Source organism: Apodemus sylvaticus, chromosome 5 (assembly GCF_947179515.1).
Source record: "Apodemus sylvaticus chromosome 5, mApoSyl1.1, whole genome shotgun sequence".
Lineage (NCBI taxonomy): Eukaryota > Metazoa > Chordata > Mammalia > Rodentia > Muridae > Apodemus > Apodemus sylvaticus.
Genome location: NC_067476.1, coordinates 155,693,511 through 155,713,760, shown reverse-complemented (window position 1 = coordinate 155,713,760; position 20,250 = coordinate 155,693,511). Strand labels below are relative to the sequence as shown.

At 48.5% G+C, this 20,250-nt stretch overlaps 1 protein-coding gene and 1 long non-coding RNA gene across 8 annotated transcripts in view; both read left to right on the top strand.

Moving 5' to 3' along the window:
* Znf217 (zinc finger protein 217) overlaps positions 1–6,948 on the top strand; it is a 41,977-nt gene extending 35,029 nt beyond the window's left edge. For all 7 annotated transcript variants that reach the window (XM_052184414.1, XM_052184412.1, XM_052184409.1 and 4 more), the window contains 3 exons: positions 288–1,799; positions 3,277–3,406; positions 4,993–6,948. In XM_052184414.1, the coding sequence (XP_052040374.1) occupies positions 288–1,799; positions 3,277–3,386 (1,622 nt within the window). In that variant the 3' untranslated portion in view covers positions 3,387–3,406; positions 4,993–6,948. The remainder of the gene's footprint in view (positions 1–287; positions 1,800–3,276; positions 3,407–4,992) is intronic.
* An 8,313-nt stretch (positions 6,949–15,261) lies between these two features.
* LOC127686313 (uncharacterized) lies at positions 15,262–18,318 on the top strand. The gene is made up of 2 exons (XR_007978072.1): positions 15,262–16,176; positions 17,281–18,318. It is a non-coding gene; the product is annotated as an uncharacterized LOC127686313 (long non-coding RNA).
* Positions 18,319–20,250: the final 1,932 nt, after the last annotated feature.

Genomic DNA, 20,250 nt, shown 5'->3' with positions numbered 1-20,250 from the left:
TAGCTTAAGGCAAACTTGTAATATTTTTAAATGCTACATTTTAAAACGCTTTTATGATTTTGGAGTGAAGCAAGGGTGTATTTGGTGCTGTTTGGATGTAGGTGCAGTGGTGGTGCGGGTGAGAAGGTTGTGAGGCTTCCTTGGCTTGGGCGCACTGGTCAGTCCGTCCACTGCGCTGGAAAGTGCGTAGATGCTGCCACAGGGAAGCTGCAGGTCGGGTTGGGTCAGTTAGAGTTCTCTTGGCACCTTTCCTAAACGTCATGATACAGTGGCATATCTCGTTTTAGGTGAAAAACCATACAAATGTGAATTCTGTGAGTATGCTGCAGCCCAGAAGACATCTCTGAGGTACCACTTGGAGAGACACCACAAAGACAAGCAGCCGGTGGATGCTGCCACTGAGTCCAAAAGTGAAGGCCGGAGCCAGGAGCCACAGAGCGCGCTACTAACGGCCGACAGCGCGCAGACCAAAAATTTAAAGAGATTTCTTGATGGTGCCAAAGATGTTAAGGGAAGCCCACCTGCCAAGCAGCTTAAGGAGATGCCCTCTGTCTCTCAGAGTGTTCTCTCACCAGCACACAACAATGATACTCAGGATTTCCATAAAAATGCAGCTGAAAGTGCCGAGAAAGTGCGAAAGAGCCCTGCCCCTTATCTGGACATGCAGAAAAGGAAAGCTGGGGAGCCTCGGGCCAGCAGCCCCGCCTGCAAATCGGAGGGCGTTGGGCCCTTAGCAGGGGAAGCTGGCCACAGGGAGAAGACGGGTCGGGAGGCTGACTGCAGACATAAGCCAGGTGCTGGCTGCCAGGACAGGCCTTTGAATCTATCCCTTGGAGCCCTCCATACCTGCCCTGCAATCTCTTTGAGCAAGTGTCTCATCCCCAGCATTGCCTGCCCCTTTTGTACCTTTAAGACCTTTTATCCGGAAGTCCTTATGATGCACCAGAGACTTGAGCACCGGTTCAGCTCTGACACGCACAAGGCCATCAGCAGTAAGTCTGTGCTGAGGAACAGGCGCACAGGGTGCCCTCCTGCTCTGCTGGGAAAGGATGTACCTCCCTTGCCCGGCCTGCACAAGCCCAAGCCCAAGCCCAAGACTGCCTTCTCCTCACAGCCTAAGTCCCTGCACCCAGAGAAGGCTCGGCAGGGCACCTCGGGGCAGAGCAAAGCTCCCCAGACTCCAGGACCGGACAACAGCACTTTAGCCCCAAGTAATCTGAAGTCGCACAAGTCACAGCCCAGTGCCGGAGGCTCCAGTGCCACCAGGCAGCAGCAGTCAGAACTGTTTCCCAAAGGTGGTGTCCCTGCTGCTCTGGATAAGGTGAAAAGACCTGAGCCAAAACTGAAGGCCCTGCCCGCTCCCCCATCTCAGGCCCCCCTCAGCAGTAGCAATAGCAACGGTTCTATTGAGTATCCCATGAAGGTTGATGGCCCGTGGGCACAGCAAGGAAGAGACTACTACTGCCATCGGAATGCTGGCAGTGCCACAGCAGAGTACAGTGAGCCACATCCCAAAAGACTCAAGTCCGGTGGGGTGTCCCTGGACACAGAGCATCCTGGGCCCAATGGCAGAAGGGGCTTTGAGCTCCCCAAGTACCATGTGGTCAGGAGCATCACTTCCTTGTTACCACCAGAGTATGTGTGCCCACCACCTGTGCTGCCCCCCAAAGCCCGTTTCCTGAGCCCTGGGGAGGTGGAGTCGCCCAGTGTGTTGACTGTACAGAAGCCCTACAGTGCCTCTGGATCCCTGTATACCTGTGGACCTGTGGGACACACAGGAGCCAGCCCAGCCCTTGAAGGTATTACTGTAGGCACAAGGCTGGGGTTAGAACACACCCCACAGGAGGAGCATTGAGTTTTCAGATGCAGGCATATCTAGTACAAAGCAATGGATTGTGGGCCAGTGGAGCTTAACTGTATAGGATTAAGTCTTGAGGAAATGTAGAATAAAACAAAATAAAACAAAAATAAAAATAAGCTAAAAGTTCCTTTCCTTGCTGTTGAAGTCCAGGTGCTGGCTGATCATGGTGGGGCACCAATGTCATTCCAGCACTGGTGGGGAGGGGGCTGGAGATTAGCCTGGGCTTCATAGATCATTCTAGGAAAAGAAAACCTCTGAGTGTCGATAAAACCTTGCTTAGGGTCATCACACACACACACACACACACACACACACACACACACGTCACTGCCACGAATCTCCTGTGGTGGAGTTTGGGATTCTTCTGTGTCAGTTTCTACACGTGGGTGGGCCCTTGGCCTGTCAGAAGCAGAGAGAATAGGAGCTCCTGAGTACAGAGACTGTATCAGCTGAGTGTGAATGGCACTGCACTGGTGCACTGGGTGTTGCTGTTGGTGCGTTCCTGACAGGTTGTCTTGTATGTAGTGGTCACCTTGTGGGTGACTTGGAGTTCTCAGGAGGAAACATTTCTTTTCCAGTGTTTCATGGAGGTTTCTGGTGCTGCAGAAGGTAGACCAGGGTGCTCGCTTACAGATTTGTCTAAATTTGCAGATTTGTATTGAGGGTTTGAGTCCTCTAAAGATCACTACTATACACCATTTGTAAAGCCCTGAGAGCTATTAGTGTAGTGCATTCTGGGTACATTCTGCTAGGAACAAAAACAAGTGTTTTCATCCACTGCAGGGAATTGTCTCAAAGTTGTCCTGAAATAGTACCTTGTGCTTTATGGGTGCTGGTGTCAGACCAAGGGCCTCAGGGAAGCACTCTGCCTGCTGAGCTCTGTCCGTGCTGCGGATATGCTGTGTGCTGCAGTGTGAGCCTTACTACCCCTCCTCCTCTGCAGAGTTGGTGTTGTGCATTAGGCTTACCTGCCTGTGGTTGATGTGTGGATGAGCGCACACCACAGACCACTCCCTTCTCCAGGCCCAGGCTCTGTAAGGGGCTTACTGCTTGGTGCATGGGCTTTTGTTGGTGCGCGCGCGCGCGCCAAGGTTATTTATTTTTTCAAGATAGGAACTCACTATGTAGACCAGGATAGCCTCAAATTTCTAGATATTCCCCTTGCTCTGCCTCTTAAGTTATGGGATTAAGGGCAAGTGTCACCAGGCCTGGCGGGTCTTGCTTTTTAAAAAAAGAGAAAGTGTGACATTGTGTAGCCCTGTCTGCTTCCATCTCCACTCGGGGCTAGAGGTGCCCTCAGTGCTGCTGTCCTTTCTTAGTCTAAGGGGCTCCGCTGGGGAGTGTTGTCATCAAGACATGGAAGCCCCGTGCATGATGCTGGGCTCTGGGTCACCTCTCTCTCTCTCTTTAACTAGGAAAGAGGCCTGTGTCATATCAGCACCTATCTAACAGCATGCTGCAAAAGAGAAGCTATGAGAATTTTATTGGAAATACACATTATCGACCAAATGACAAAAAATCTTGAGTCTGATTCCTGGGGAAAAGGTGAGCATTATTGTCCTTAAATTAAGTAATGGGTTTACTTGAATAATATCAAATTAATTTTCATTTTGAACTTCTAAAACTGATTATTGTTATAGAATATTTGTTTGTGGATTGATGGGTCTGTGCTCAGATGGAGAGAGTGTTAGTTGTTGTTAATCCTTCCATAGTGTGAGAGTTCTCCCATCCAATGACCAGGCTCAGGCTCAGCAGTAGGCGCCATCTAACTGCCCCCCCCTTTAATTCATTAATGATTTATTTTTTATTTTATGTGCATTGGTGTTTTACTTACATGTGTGTCTATGTGAGGGTGTCTGCTTCCCCAAAACTGGAATAACCGGTATGAGCTGCTATGTGGGTGCTGGGAATATGACCCTGTCCTCTGGAAGAGCATCCAGTGGTCTTAACCACTAGGCCATCTCTCCAGGCCCTCCTCCCCCATTTTTGTTTTTTAAAAAGATGTTTGAAAATTTATAATACTTGCTGGATGGTGGGAGTACATGTCATTGATTACAGTATTTGAGACAGAGGCAGACAGACCTCTGAGTTAGAGGCCAGCCTGGTCTACAGAGCCAGTTCCAGGATAGCCAGAGAAACCCAGTCTTTAAAAACAAAACAAGGGCTGGAGAGATGGCTCAGTGGTTAAGAGCACTGACTGCTCTTTTAGTGCTATAGCCGCTTCCCTGCCACAACTGCGACATTGGATTATCATGGGTCTGCTGACCCTAGGCTGGAGGCACACACACACTCTAAGCCAGTGAGGAGATAGGCCTGGGTCACACAGGTGAAGCTAGGCCTGCTGTCTAGTTCTGAGGTGATTGAAAGCATTGGGAAGCCCTGACCTGTCTAGGCAGAAGTGTGTTCTCATCCAGGGCTTACAGCTTTGATGGACATGAGCTTCCTGAGCTCAGACGCTGCCAGCTCTGCCTGCCTGTCCTTTTACATGTCACAAGGATGTCAGCATTCCTGGGTCCTTTCCTTCCCTTTCCTGTGTGAGAGTCTGACCAAGTGACCCTCACTAACCAAGAGCTTTTAACACTGAGCTACGTCTCCAGCTTTTTCCATTTTCCTCTTTTGGGGAGGGAAGAAATGGGGGACAGGGTCTTGCTGTGAAACCTAGGTTGGCTTTGAACCTGTACAATTTCCTCAGTACAGAAGTGAGCCAGCATACCTATGTCACCTTCTGAATTGGTGGCAGTTGGAGTTGCCACATAGGATGATGTACCAAGTAGTGGGTTTTGACTCCTGGTGTAATTATCCCGTTCTTCTGAGTAGTTAGTCCATCTAGCTGTGTAAACTGGAGGAAGTGGACTCCTTTGTACTTACTTCCTCACCCCCCAGCTGTGTTCACATCCGCCCGAAGATCCTATGATTTTGTCATCTGCATCTGTGAATCAATGCCCTGTGAGTGCAGGTGTCTGTGGAGACAAAAGAAAAGGTGTTGGCTCCTGGAGTTGGGGGGTTGAGCCATCTAACGTGGGTGCTGGGATATACGGACTTGGGTTCTCTGGAAAAGCCGGCACGGTCAGCTCATTTCTCTGGTCCTCTAATGGTTGTGTTCCTAATCAGGCTCAATGCTTTCCCATCAGGTCCCTGGATGCAAGTGCATACTTTGCCCGGAATCCCGTTGGTCCATCGTGAGAGCACACGGTGATAGCTACTGAACAAGCTGTGACTGAATTGTACATAGACCTGAGAGGAGCAGAGAAGGAACACTACATTCTCTAAAGTTGTTAACCTTTGTACCACATAGCAATAAAACTAGTGGGAGCAGTTGGCTGTGCGCCAGGGGGACTGAAATCTATTTTGTCCCTAAATATTTTTTTAAAGAATTGACCAAATAAGTTTTTTGCATACTTGAGCGCTGCTGAAAAGGAATCATTTGGGGTGGGGTGGGGTTGGGTGGGGTTGGGTGGGGAGTATTGTAAAGCTTGCACCTCAGGTAACTGTAAATATGACGTCGTCGGAAACTTGCTTAAGTTCTCTGTGTGTTTCTCTCCCTCATGGAGCTCAGTGATTGAGCGTTTTCTGCTTTTCCATTTTCATTTAAAGCGTGCTTTAATGCATGCACATCCTCACTGAGTCTGTCGTCTGTCTTCCCGTGGCTGATGGAAGGGTTGGCACTTGGGAGATGTGCTGTGCATCTTGAGGCCAACAGGCCCCAAGCTGGCACCTTTGACTGCACTGTTAGAGCTGGTGTGTCCAGGGTGTCCTGGAGCCCCAGTGTGCTGCCTGGGATGGACAGCCTGGTGCTTTTGAGCGGGTGTTGCCTACAGAGAAGCTGCCTCTGTAGAGTGGTGGATGTCCCCACTCGCCAGGCTCTGTGGGGAGGTATCTAAGTTCTTTTCTTTTGAAAGATTCGGTTTCTCAGAGAGTTGCCTGAGTTAGGTCTAGATAAATAACGCCATATCTCCTTGTGTGAATTGCATGCTTGGAAGCAATTTTAAAGGGAGTGGAAAGTTTGGGGAATATTTTAGTTTGTATTTGGAGTCTTGGTGTGTCTCGTGTTTGCGTGGACACCTTGAGTCTGGGTGAGGAACTGCTGGCCGAGTCTCCTGGGAGGAAGACACCCGTGGCTCTCCATTGGTTGTTTTACAGGGTGATTTCCTCAGTGCACAGGCAGCTCGGAATGGAGGGAGGACAGCCACCAGCTAGCTCACTCAGCGTTTTAAACTTGACTTCCTTTGATGTCTGAGTTTATTCAACAGTTCATGGGTTTAGCAAACCCAAAATATTTTATTAAGAAACTGTTTCAAAAATAATAAATTTGCACTGCTCATTTTTCTTGCCCCACCTCTCTCAATGGGACAAAGGGTGAAGATCTCAAAGAACCCCAACTTGTCCCCATCCTCACCCCCGCCCTCACTGTGGACCATGAGGGGTCCCTGGGAGACATCTCACCTCCTGGGTTGAGCTGTGTCTGCTCTTGTAGGAAGTGCTTGTGTATCAGGAACATGTACACCAGGCCCCGGTCCTGTCCCCAAGCTGAGCCATGTGTACGTAGTCTGGACTGTTTTCTTAGGTCTGCACTTTTATAGCCTGTTTTTGAAGATTTGCAAGGTGATCGGCTCCATCTTTGCCTAAATGCAGTGAGCGTATAGGAAACTCGCTCTCGGAGTTATATACAGTAGGGGCCAAAAATTAAACCTGTATTAAAAAATAAATCACCAAATCTATTAGAAAACAAGTCAGTGTATGTAATGCTGAAATTTGGGGGGCTTTCAAATTTCTCAAGCTACATTTTCTGAATGCATGAAAATTCCAGGTTTTTTCTTGTTTAAGCAGCCCTTTGTGCGTCAGTGTGTTCTTGTCATCAGTATTAACTCTGGGATACTACTGGCTCTGTGTGTCTCTCTCTGGGAGGCAACAGGATGTGGGAGAAGAGGTACATTCGGTGGATTTTTGTTAATGTATTTATTTCATTCCAGTTTGATTTATTTTAATTGTTCATACTTAAGTTGTCAGTAGACATGCTTTATTTATGATATTTCAGCTTAAAGTTATGTTATTATATGTGGATGTAAATATAGATTTGGTGTTTTACAGTCTTGGTGTTCTGGTTTTTATTGTGTTCCTGATGTGTGTGTGTGCGCGTGTGTGCGAGTGTGCGCGTGTGTGCGAGTGTGCGCGTGTGTGCTCCACGAACATTCAGGGCTTAGTTTTCTCCTGTGGGTGCTGGTAGTCAAATTCAGGTGTTAGGTTTGCCTGCAGAAATCCTTAACCCTTTGAGCTGTCTTGTCTGGGTCCTGTTTCCTGTTTTAAATTCAATTTTTGCTTATTTAAGAAGTATTTTTTGTATGTGCCTATGGAGGCTAGAAAGAAGGAGTTACATCCCTGAGAACTGGAATTATAGATGGTTGTGAGCCACCTGTGCTGAGTGCAGGACCCTAACTGCTCTTGGCCCCCAGAGCCAGCCGCCCCGCCACCCATGGCAGTTGGAAGCACTCAGGTCAGGGCTTTCCAGCACCCTCCCTGGAGATGTCCTTATGTGGAGACTGCTTCTGTAGCACACTGTATAGCCCAGGCTCCCCGTCAGACTCCGCATGTGGCTTCAGACTTGCTATTGTGCATCTGTTTCCCACATCCTGGGGTTGTATGCCTGGTTTCTCCTGGGTTTGTTGGAAAGCAACCCTTAGAATTTAATTTTATTTCTGAACTATGAGAGTGAATCTTTAGAAGATAAAGACTGAGTGTGTCACCTGCATGCATGTGTATGTGCCCATGTGTGCCAAAAGAGGGCATGGAATACCCAGAGCTAGGGTCATGGGTCATTGTGAGTTAGCATGTGGGACCCAAGCCCGGGTCCTTCAGCCATTGCTTATACACTGACCTTGGCCAGTCCATGCATTTCCCTCCTAAGCCCTTCTCTACACTGAGACGCTGTTTTAGACACTGAGCCCTTGTCCTGGATGAGGTCTGGTTTTGTCACTTTGTTCACACACACACACACACAGAGTAATGATGCTTTGGTAAAAATATCTGCTCTCCAAACCTGATGACCTGAGTTCAGTCCCTAGTACTCATACACATACGTACAGACTCACATAAAATGAATACAATTAATAAAATGTAATAGAGTATTAAAAGATTGCATTATTCATCTATATAAAGAAGACTCTGAGTGGGGCTTGGTAGTTGAGGCTGAAGGAGGAAGATTGTGAATCCTGTGCCAGCCTGAAAGTAACAAAGGCAGGACCCCTGAACTTGCTTTGTGACTTGGGAATAGATTGAGTTTCTCTGACTACCTCCTGATTCAGTGGCCCCTCGACCTTCAGGAGTGACCCCGGAATGGATGTACTGTTGTGGGTGATAGCAGCTGGCTACTCTGAAGCCCAGAGTCTCATATCTGGCCAGTGGCAGTGTCTCCTGGTGTCCCAGGGTTTGCTCCGAGTATTGTGGCCTTACCCTTTTGTTATGAATTGACCAGATTTCATCTTGGGTCCTTTTGTATTATTATAAAGTTAAAACTATTTTCAGTATGTGCACCTGTGTGTGAGCACCCACAGGGGTCAGAAAAGGACTTGAGCTTCACTGGAGCCAGAGCTGTAGGAGGTGTTTGGCTACCCCAGATGGTACAAGTGCTCCTGACCATGACTCCCAGCCCACCTTTTTTTTTTTTTTTTTAAATAAACATTTTTTGGTTTTTTTATTTTTTTTTTTATTTTTTTATTTTTCAAGACAGGGTTTCTCTGTTATAGCCCTGGCTGACCTGGAACTCACTTTGTAGACCAGGCTGGCCTCGAACTCAGAAATCCGCTTGCCTCTGCCTCCCAAGTGCTGGGATTAAAGCAAACATTTTTTAAAAAAGATTTTTATGTATATGAGTATACTGTACAGATGGTTGTGAGCCATCATTTGGTTGCTGGGAATTGAACTCAGGACCTCTGCTCACTCTGGGTCTTCAGCCCAAAGGTTTATTATTAATGTAAATACACTGTAGCTGTCCAGACACACCAGCAGAGGGCATCTGATCTCATTACGGATGGTTGTGAGCCACCATGTGGTCACTGGGATTTGAGCTCGGGACCTTCGGAAGAGCAGTCAGTGCTCTTAACCTCTGAGCCATCTCTCCAGCCTGACTTATTTGTAATTATGTCACGTGTTTGTGAATACACTCTACCCAGGAGGGCATTGGATCCTTGGAGGCAGCTGGATCTGTCCTATGTGGTTGCTGGCAATTGAACCACAGGTCCTCTGGAAAAACAGTAAGTGCCTTTAACCACTGAGCTGTTTCTCAAGTCCTTAATTATGTGCATGTGACTGAGGTTAGAACTCACTTTGAGCAGGGAGGGGCTTTTTTTCCCCTCCCTAAAAATGTCTTTTAGGGTGTATGTGTGTATGTGTGCATACACAGACACAGACACCCACATGCACACCCTACTGAGTTAATCCTGCTCTCCAGCCCTTCTTGCCTGCTCACAGTCTAGTCTTTGACTTTTCCCTTTGGTATGAACCCCTGGGTCTGTGTGATAATTACCACCACGACCTCTGCCTACTGTATACAATGCCAGTGTCACTCTGCATCTTGAATGGAGGTCTTTAATTTCTTTTTGAAGTTGTTTGTCTAAAGCAGGGCTTTGTAGCGAAATCGTTAGAAATGTGGATTGTCAGGTTTCCCTAGACCTGCTGGGTCAGGCACCATGGGCATGGGTGCGGCAGCACCCAGGTCCTTTGCAGGCAGGGACTGGGTTGTTGTGGGATCGGTTCCCTCTTGAGGACAGCCATGTAACAGCGAGCCAGGGAGGAGACTGGACTCTGAACAGAGCAGAAAGCAGCTCTCTAGATAATAAATGTGTAAACTATGCCATCCTGCAGTTAGCTCATACACATCTCAGAAAACTTGCCCTGGGTATCAGTTGAACAGCAAAGCTGGGAACAAGGAAACAGCCTTTATTCCTACTGGAGCCACTGGTGGTGACACTTCACAGCTGCAAGGAAGAATGGGCAGGTCTTTTTTTGGTATTTCCCCCAGAGGCACCAGAAACCCAATTTAATTTTTTTTTTTTTAAGATTTATTTATTGTTATATCTAAGTGCACTCTAGCTGCCATCAGATCTCATTACAGATGGTTGTGAGCCACCATGTGGTTACTGGGATTTGAACTCAGGACCTTCGGAAGAGCAGTCAGTGCTCTTAACTGCTGAGCCATCTCTCCAGCCCCACCCAATTTAATTTAAAAAGAGAACGAACCAGGCCGAGAAGGTTGCCAGAATGCTTGCTTAGGGCATGAAGCCCTGGGGTCTCTTCCCCAACACCATCCAAATCAGGATGGGGATGGACTTCTGTAATCTGGTTGCAGTGTCTAGCCTGGCTCCAGCAATGGGCCTGACGGAACAGTGAGGGAGTGAAGAGATACACGGACACACAGGAAAGTTGGGGTTGGGTAGTCTGGGCTTGGCTGGAAAAGCCGTAGCACTCTCCTAAGGGGAAGCTCAGAAGTTGTATTATGTCGACTTGGACAGAGGTAGAGTTATAGCATACAAGCTGGTGAAGGCGGCAGGTCAAGGAGAGAGTTTAGCTCAGTTCAGTAGGACTGGCCCCGTAGGAGCAGCACATAAACGAACATCCTGGGGGAGAAAGCTATGGTGGACATGTCAGGCGTGCATTGTCGTTAGACCGAGGAAAGCCTTGCTTCCTCTCTGATGGCATTCTTGTCACCTGATGCCTGTGTCAACAGCAGGCATTCCAACAGGACCTCAGTCAGGGCTCTTTCTGCTCCCCACCTGTTAGGATGCCACCACCTTCTGCCTGGCAAAGTGTCCCGAGGAGGCTCATCCCCAGAATCCCAGCGTGTGGGAGGTGGAAGCAGGAGGATTGGGTTTAAGCCTGGTCTGTCTCAAAAAGAGAACACACAAGTCACCCGCCAACAAAAACCCCAGTAGATCGTCCTGGAGGGGAAAACTTTCTAACCCCGGGAGGAGTCTCTGGTCCTCCATGCAGCAATGTGCAAGTCAAGCCTGTCTCTTCTGTTGCTCTACCGTGCCTCTCCTGTCTGTCATTTAAAAAGATGATTCTAGGGCTCTTCCCAGCACACTGCAGCTCACAGGACCCCGGTTCTCCAGTACCAGCGGAGGGTGGCCACGCAGGTGCTTTGTGGGTCTGCACGTGCACCTGTGTGTCTGGTGCTTGAAGAGGCCAGAAGAGAGCGTGGGATGGATCCCTCAGAACTGGAGTCGCAGAGCAGCTAGTACTCTTGACCACAGAGCCATCTTTCCATCCTTTAGGGTGTGTGTGTGTGTATGTGTGTGTGTGTGTGTGTGTGTGTGTGTGTGTGTGTTTGCCAGACATGGTGGCTTAAGCCTTTAATTCCAGCATCCAGAAGGCAGATCTCTGAGTTCAAGGTTAGCCGGACCTACAGATTCAGCTAGTTCTAGTATAGCCAGGGCTATACAGAGACACCCCTGTCTCTCTTGTCCCACCACCCCCAATTTCTTTTAATCTCTCTCTCTCTCTCTCTCTCTCTCTCTCTCTCTCTCTCTCTCTCTCTCTCTCTCTCTCTCTCTCTTTCTCCCCCCCCCCTTTCTCCTCTCTCGGTAGGGTCTTAGTGCAACTCACGCTGGCTTCAGACTCATCATGTAGCTGCAATAGTCTTTATTGGCCTCCACCTTGATTGACAGGTTGTGGCTCAGTTGCTATCTTATTCTGTCAGATTAGATACACTCAAATTTTACAACCGTCATACAGGGATGGGTTTAAATTTCTTTATGTGTCTGACATTTTTGGTAATATGTATGAATCTCATAAGCTTAGGAACTGGCCAAAAATCTTTCAGTCCAAGTGAAGGAACAGTCCAGTGAAGGAAGCTTCATATCTTTGCCACAAGGTGGCGCTGGCACCAGGCTCATGGCTGTACGGCTGCTCCTTCCTGTGGCTCGGGTTCTGTGGGGTTGGAGTGATGTTGGGGCTTTGGATTTCTTTTGAGAGGATGCACAGAGGCTCTGGCAGCGGATCCCAAAGGCAGTTCGTCCCAGTACTTGGCAAGGTGGTAGAAGGAGGGGGAGGATCATGTCAAGGTCACAGCTGACTACAGAGCATTTTTGATACTGTTGCTGTCTGTCTCAAAACCAACCCCCATTGTCACATACAAAATACCAACCAAATCAAACAATGACCAAAAAGCTGTAGCTTGGTAACAGGCAAACCCCGGATCCTGTCCTCAGAACCACGTTCACTGGGTTTGGAGGTATGCGGTATACAGGGTTATCCTCTGAGCCAGACCATGGCCATGTTCCAGAATTCAGCTCAGCACAACAAAATGGAAGTTTGTAGGGCATTAAACATACCTCTATTTCCATGGTGCTTGAATTACAGGCATGCATGCACTGTATTGCTAAAATTCCTTCCCTTTGGGAAAATTCCTTCACTATTGAGGACCCTGTGACAAACCAAGGTGTGATTCCACCAAAGTTCATTCCAAGGGTTAGGAGTTACCAGTAGGCATGTAGGTGACAGCCACATTGGAAGGTCTGCACCCAGTAGGGATGAAGGCTACCAAGGGGTCGTATAGCCTGAGCCCCATTCCGGAATCCTTCCCCACCTACCTACTCTGGCCTTTCCAGATCCGCCACCCCATGGACTGTTCGAGCACAATGACACACAGCTAGCTGGGCAGGATGACTTGGATATACAGGTGCTGGTGTCCTTCCAAGGGGAAATGTCTAGAGTCAACCAGCCTCGCTGGGATGGTCTGTCCTTGGCTGGGTGTGGTGGCACGTGACTGCAATCCCCAGCCTTCAAAGTCAGCCTGGGCTACCGAGAGTTGAACCTTTGTCTCAAAGACAAGTCAGAGCTGGAGGAATGGCTCAGAGGCTAAGAGTACTCGATACTCTTGTAGAGGACTTGGGTTCGATTCCCAGCACCCATGTGGCAGCTCACAATCACCTGTACCTTCAGTTCCAGGGGACCCGATGCCCTCTTCTGGCCTTAGCATGTACTGGGCAAGCAAGCAGAGCACAGACACATGTTGGCAAAACACACATAGAATAAAAATGAGTTAAAAAAAAAAAAACCTAAGTTATTTTCTGTGAAGGCAATACTTTTGGGTTTTTTTTGTTTTGTTTTGGTTTGGTTTTTTTTTTGGATTTGGTTTTTTGAGACAGGGTTTCTCTGTGTAGCCCTGGCTGTCCTGGAACTCACTCTGTAGACCAGGATGGCCTTGAACTCAGAAATCCGCCTGCCTCTGCCTCCCAGAGTGCTGGGATTACAGGTGTGTGCCACCACCGCCCCGGCTGGCAGTTCTTTTTAAAAAATTAAACTACATTGTTGTTGGGGGATGGTGGCGGTGAGTGCCAGGGCATGTGAGTGGGAGTCAGAGGACACCTCCCAGGAGACAGTTCTCCCTCAAGAACAGCCAGTGCTCTTAACACTGAGCTGTCATCTCTGCAGCTCTTCAAGGTGTTTCTTCTTATTACCTATTTATATATTTTTATTTTATTTATATTATATATTTTTATTCTTTTTATTTATTATTATTTATGTATTGGATATTTTCTTTATTGACATTTCAAGTGTTATCCCCTTTCCAGGTTTCCCCCACTCCCGGAAACCCCCATCCCATCCCCCCTCCCTTGCTTTTATGAGAGAGTTCCTCCACCCACCCACTCCCATCTCCCTGCCCTCAATTCTCCAACACTGGGGCATCTATCAAGCCTTCATAGGGCCTCTCCTCCCATTGATGCCTGACAAGGCCATCCTCTGCTACATATGCAGCTGGAACCACGTGTATCCCTTGGTTGGTGGTTTAGTCGCTGGGAGCTGGGGATGGGGTGGGGGTTGGGGTCTGGTTGGTTGATACTGTTGTTCTTCCTATAGGGTTGCAAAGCCCTTTAGTTCTCAAGGTGGTTCTCAAGCCAGCTACAAAAATTCAGTTAACTTCCTGCTCAATAGAAGCCCGGAGTTTGGAGTTTGGGGTTCAGCTCCGGGGCATCTGGTCCCTGTGACCTCCTTGGGTACATGCACATATGTGCACATACCCACATGCACACCCCTAGATAGAATAAAAATAATAAAAGCAATCCTGAACACCCCCCCCCCCCAAATAAAGCAAATGTTTCCCGAGCCTTTATTTGTGCTCAACAACCTCGGATGCTTTCGCGCATTTGACATTTGTTTCTTTGCTTATTGTTATTGTGTGTGTGCATATGGTGCCTTGTGTGTAGGTGTGTGTGACATTGTACACGAGGTCAGAGGGCAACTTTTTGGAGTTGATCTCTGCTTCACTTTTCTGTGGGCTCTGGGGAGTCTCTCTCAGTCTGGCGCCTCTTACTCTCCGAGCCGTTCGCTTTCAATTCTTATATCAGAGCCACACAGGGTATGGGGTCCTCTGCTCCTTGATATGAACTGGGAAACTGAAGGCCGAGGGTCACAATATGACCTCAGCAATGAAGTCTAGATACACTGAAGGGAAGTCCTCGCCAGGCTGGGCTGCTTTTCTCTGGAGTATTCCGGAAGGTCAGGTGTTGGTGGTAAAGGAAGCCGATGAGGGCGACTTCCTGGCTTGGTGTAGCAGAGTCTCTGGCTCCCGGGCCTCGCGCAGGTTATGCAGCTTTTAGCCACGCGGGGGCAGCGTTTGCCAAGGAGAGCAACCGGTTGCAAGTTGTAGACAAAGGCCGGAAGAGCAGCCTAGATGACCTGTCCCTGGGATTCTGACCAGGTTCAGGAAATTAATCAGCATCCCTGGGCTGTGAGTAAACAGATACACACCAGGTCCCGGCTGAGGCTATCAAATCGAAGGTTCTGATGTGTGAAGCTGTGGAGACAGGGGTCACAGGAGACCCTCGCTTTGCTCTGAGAACTTTGTCACAGGCTGAGTATGGGTTTTTGTTGTTGTTGTTTTTAACTCTGGTAAATACTTTTATTTCAAAGAGAATGAAAGATTTAATTTTGCATCGGGGCAGTTCTTCATAGATTTCAGTAATTCGCGGAGCAACAGCACGGAACAGTTAGTGTTGTCACTGGATGCCATATTTTGATTTTGCCAGAGGAGGAAGGTTATTAAAAAATACAGCAACAAAGTTAAATTAGTGCTAAGGATTACCATTCACAAAAGGGGGACAAGGCAGCCTGGAAAATGTCACTAAACTTCATTTAAAAACAAAACAAAACAAAACAAAACAAAACAAAAAGCAAAATACCGGAGAGGTGGTTTGGTGGGAGAAGTCAGTAGCTATTGCATGGGACCCGAGTTCAGTCCCACTCACCTTGGGAAGCGCACAGCTGCCGGTAACTCCAGCTCCAGCATGAACTCATGTGCACATATACACATGCATGCATATGATTCAAAAATAACAAAAATAAAGGCAGTGGTTGCCTAAAAATAGGTAACCCCATTTACAAGAAGTCACATCTAACCCAAAGCTCTGAGATTCTTTTTTTCTTTTAATTTTACTTTTTTTTTATATTTATCTATTTATTATATGTAGTACACTGTAGCTGTCCTCAGACATACCAGGAAAGGACATTGGATCTCATTACGGATGTATGTGGTTGCTGGGATTTGAACTCAGGATGTTCAGAAGAGCAGTCAGTGTTCTTAGCCGCTGAGCCATCTCTCCAGCCCCTGGCTCTGAGATTCTTATCTATAACCCACTAAAACTGGGCCTGGATTTAGCCCCAGACTCCACTAACACTGCCCCTGAGCCGCTGACTGCTAGTCTAGCAAGTGCCGTGATTCTCATCCTTCCAAATGCACTGACCCTTTAAAACAATTCCTCACGTGGTCACCCCCAACCATAAAACTATTTTCGTTGCTACTACTTCATAACTGTAGTTTTGTTTGTGCCATGAATTGTAATGTGAATATCCGATAAGCAGAATTATCTGTTATGGGGCTCCTGTGAAAGGGTCATTCAATACCTCGAAAAGGGTCGAACCCACAGGTTGAGAACGGCTGCCGTAGGGGACGCCTGGACTGCAGAAGCGAGGAGGCCCCTTCATTTCCTTCTCGCTGGTTTTTAATTTTAAGCCCCAGGGAAATGCTCATTGGCTGGACTTGGTTACACAGCTGATGGCTGAACTAGTCATGGTATCCTGGAAGATGGTGCACCCCGATTTGTTGGGTCAGATTACTCATCTTTGTCCATCCTCAGGAAATGAGCCACCCCCAAAATTTATCTATTGGGACTAGGAGGAGTGGGTCCCAAAGGAAATCCGGAAGGGCTGTTACTAAAAGATGAGAGACGGCATGAGGGACGTCTCATCGGATAAGAACACTACCTGCTTATCGGGAAGACCAAGCTCCCAGCACCTGTCGGGCAGCTCAGAACCGCCGGGAGGTAAGTACAGCTCCGGGGCATCCGATGCTTGCATCTGGCCTCGGGGGGGGGGGGGGGGGCACCTGCATGCTCTTGCGCATACACTGACAGGTCATTGCATACATGCAACTGAATAAAAAAGTACAAAAAGAAAGAGAGGGCTGGCTAGACGGTCCTGCAGGTAAAACACGCTTGTCTCGAGGCCCGGGGACCTGAGTTGGTCCATGGGACCCACTCGGAGGAAAGGGAGTGGCCCCCGGCACTGGTGCAGTGCCCTCCTCTACAATAAGGGTGTAAATAAGTAAACGAGGGGCCCCTGGAAGGCGGTGCTCCTTCTCTATTCTTCCGAGCGTTCAGTCGCCTCTCTCCAGAGAAGGAGAAACCAGACACCCTCCCACATTCAGGGATATGACAGAGCCCTGCACTGGCCTCCGTTTTTCTTCCTAGGGGGCCTCGGCTTTAAAGAGAATGCAAAATGCAAAGAGCTCAGGAAGTGGGGAGGACCGTGAGGAGGATCGAGGAGTTGGAAGGAGTGGAAGGTAGATTTGATCAAGATGTAGTGTACGCACGTTTGGGATTCTCGGTGAAAAAAAAAAAAATGTGGCGCCTGCCTGGCAGAGCAGCGGTCCACAGAAGGTTGGGGAACCGGAAGCTAGGCGTGCTGACCCATGCTTGTAAACAGAGTGCTCAAATGGTCGAGCCAGCCAGGGTTATTCACCAAAACTCTGTCTTAAAAGTGAGTGGAGGGATGTAGCTCAGGGGTAGAGTGATTGCCTGGCATGCAGGAGATCCTGAGTTCGATCCCAGCATTGTATAAACCATGGTGGTGCCCGATCGCGGGGAAGTAGGGGGAAGGGGAATGAGAATTTCAAGGTCGTCCTTGGCTGTATAGCCTGGGCTACATAAGACCATGTCTCAAACAACAAGCAAGCTGGAGTTCGGGGTACACGGCAGGGTTCTGGGAACCCTCTGACACCCTCAAACCACACAGCAGACACAGCGTTCGGTGCTATCTTTAGTGGGTCACCAAATTCTTGCTTGGTTACACGACCAGGAGATATGATGACTGTCTTTCATAACTAAAACGAGACTTATTTTTACTATTTTTTTATTTTTTAACGACAGGCCGTTCTAGATGGGCTTCAATTCACCACGAAGAACAGGCTGGTGTGGAACTCAGAAAGATTCGTCCTCTCTGCCACCACACCCAGTGTGAGGCAGTGCCAGAGATGTGTCCTCGGCAAGCATTTTACGGACTGAGCCCCACCTCCCAACCTCCGTCCTTAGGTTTTTAGGTGAGGAGAGGTTAACTACACTATAAGCTACACTTACGTTGCACAGCTAAGAAGTGCCTGAGTGCAGTTTCGAACTTACGTTATTTGCTCTTAGCGGCAACCCTCACAGATCCCTGTAGCTGGCCCTGCAGCTGTGTCCTTCACAGCTCTCTGGGACAAGGTGGCCCTGATGCTGACGGTGATACAGCACTAGGGCATCCCTTGTTGTTTTCTGCTGTGGAAGGGCCCAGCATCCAGCGATGACTTCATATAGCCTTTAGTTTTCGCTGGCTGGAGACAGATTCTTCCCTGTCCTGTGTACTTTATGCTGTGAGCTCCAGGAGGGATGGGCGTCCGTGAGGGGTGAGGAGACACACTCCATTCCTAGCCTTGGAATCCCAAACTTCCAAAACCTATGAGATTAGATTCCTTTTAAAAAGATTTATTTTGATTTATAGGTATGAGTGTTTGGCCTAAATGTATGTATGTATACCACATGTGTGCAGTGCCACGGAGGCCAGAAGAGGGCTTTAGATCCCCGGGACTGGAGGCTCAGAGGGTTGTAAGCCACCCAGTGGGTGCTGGCGACCAAATGTCGGTCCCCTGGAATGTTGCAAGATATTTCCTATCCATTCACATTGAGGCAGTGAGAGACCAGTGATTGGAGGGGAGAGAGGAGGAGGAGCTAAGAGGTGAGGGAGGAGGGAGAGAGAGGTTCAGTGGACCAGATGATCAGAGCAGAGAGAGAGAGAGATGTGGCTATCCAGATGGCTTCAGACATATTGCTGGTGTTTTGGAGAGGTTGGAAATATTGGGATAAAATTTTATCATTGCAAATTGGCATTATGTAATTGGGAGTTTTATATACATAAATATATTTGGTTACCTATTCAAGTTAAGAGTCATGATTTACCGGGCATTTGAATGTAGGGTAAGACCCGCCGGGACTTGGTGCAGAGGCCTGGTGGGGTGGTACTCATTAGTAATTATTACCCACTACACTGGAAGAGCACTTGGTGCTTCTAACCACTGAGCCATCTCTCCTGCCCTGAGAGAATACACTGAGGCAACCTGCTAGCCATAGGAGGTACACAGAGGGACTCACTCTGAGGCATTATGGAAGCTAGGCATGGTGGCGCACATCTTTAAATTCCAAAAATTACCAAAAAGGCAGACACAGAGGCAGAAGGATCACTGTGAGTTCCAGGCCAGTCCGGTGGACACAGTGGGGTTCAGGTTAGCCATTGCCATATGGTAAGACCTTGTCTCAGAAGAAAGAACAAGGACAAAGACTTTTGGGGTTTTTCCCTTCCCCTCCTTCAAGTGGCCTGAGACTCAGCTAGGCCTGTGTGTGAGCTGCACGCCAGGGCCTCAGTTTTTTTTGCACGTGCGCCCACACACACACACATGCACGCACACATGCACACACGCACACACCAGTGACAGGCCTGTCTCTGCGTAGTGACACAGGCCTTACTGTCCGCTGTCAGTGTGCCTCAACCGACTGGGAACCCTGGCCTCCCTCTGACAAGGGGTGACTAAAATGGCTCCTGCTTGCCGGGGTGCAGGGCCAGGGTCATGATTTTCCATTGAAGAAAGAGTTTCAGGGTTTGATAAATGATTGTTTAATGTCGACACCCTTTCTGGCTGATCAGCAGCATAACAATCACTGTAATTAGAGAGGATCTGGGGGCTGAGGCCCTGAAGGCCTCTCAGGCCTCTGCCCGATTCTGCCCTGCTAACCCTTCCCAGGGCCTTAATGCTGGAGCAAGCAAGGTGGCGTCGTGCAAAGGAAGAATCTTGGATACCTGCGGCCTTGCTAGTGCAACAGTCAGAGCAGCGTGCGATGGCTTCATGGCACAAAGCGGAGAGTGGCTGAGGAGGCCCTGTGAGTGATGTGACACTGCGCACCCAGGCCTTGGGCATGTGAACAGGCGGCCATGGTGGCCCCCCCTCCCCCCCCAGGCTCCACTGATTTGGGTGTATGCTAAAATGTGTAAAGGATGTAACATTCACTCTTGTAACCATCTGAAGTGTACAGTTTTGTAAATGACATTATGTATAACTCAGAGTCTATGTATTTTTCCTCCCTTCTGTGGTGTTGGCATTTGAATCCAGGGTCTTCCTTGCTCAAGCGTCTCTGACCACTGAGCTGTATCTCCAGCCCCGTGTTTGCTTTTTATTTTGAGACAGCGTCTCATCAAGTTGCCCAGGTGGGCCTTGAACTTGTGATCCCCTTGCCTTGGCTGTACACGTAACTGGGGTTTAGGCCTCTGTCACTTACCCATCCTGACTTCAAATCTCAACCTATTGTAAATGATCACAAACGGCTAGATTATATATAACATGAATCTACTATAAATTGCCCGGTCTCTCTTCATTTTGAAGTCAGAACTTACTTATGCACCTGAGTAGTTTGAGACAGGGTCTTACTGTATCACCCTGGCTGACCTGGAACTTGCTGTGTAGACCAGGCTAGCCTTGAGCTCACAGAGAGCTGCCTGCCTCTGCCTTTCGAGTGCTGGGATTAAAGACCCTGGCCATCACACTTGGCTGCTATGGAATGAGGGTTTCTTTCTCTATGTAGTCCAGACAGATCTCGCATGCTCTGTGTTGCCTAGCTGGCCTAGATCTCGGTTTTCATCTCTTACCGTCTAAGTGCTGGATTTATAGGTCTTTGCCCTGTGCCTGGCTCTGGATCCAGCCTTTGACAAGCATTTCTGCTGTTGTCAAATAAGACGGGTGTACAAACGCTTCCTCATACCCTGCCTCCCCCCAGAGTAAGCTTCAGAGAATGAAGCTCAGAAAACCACATAAGAGA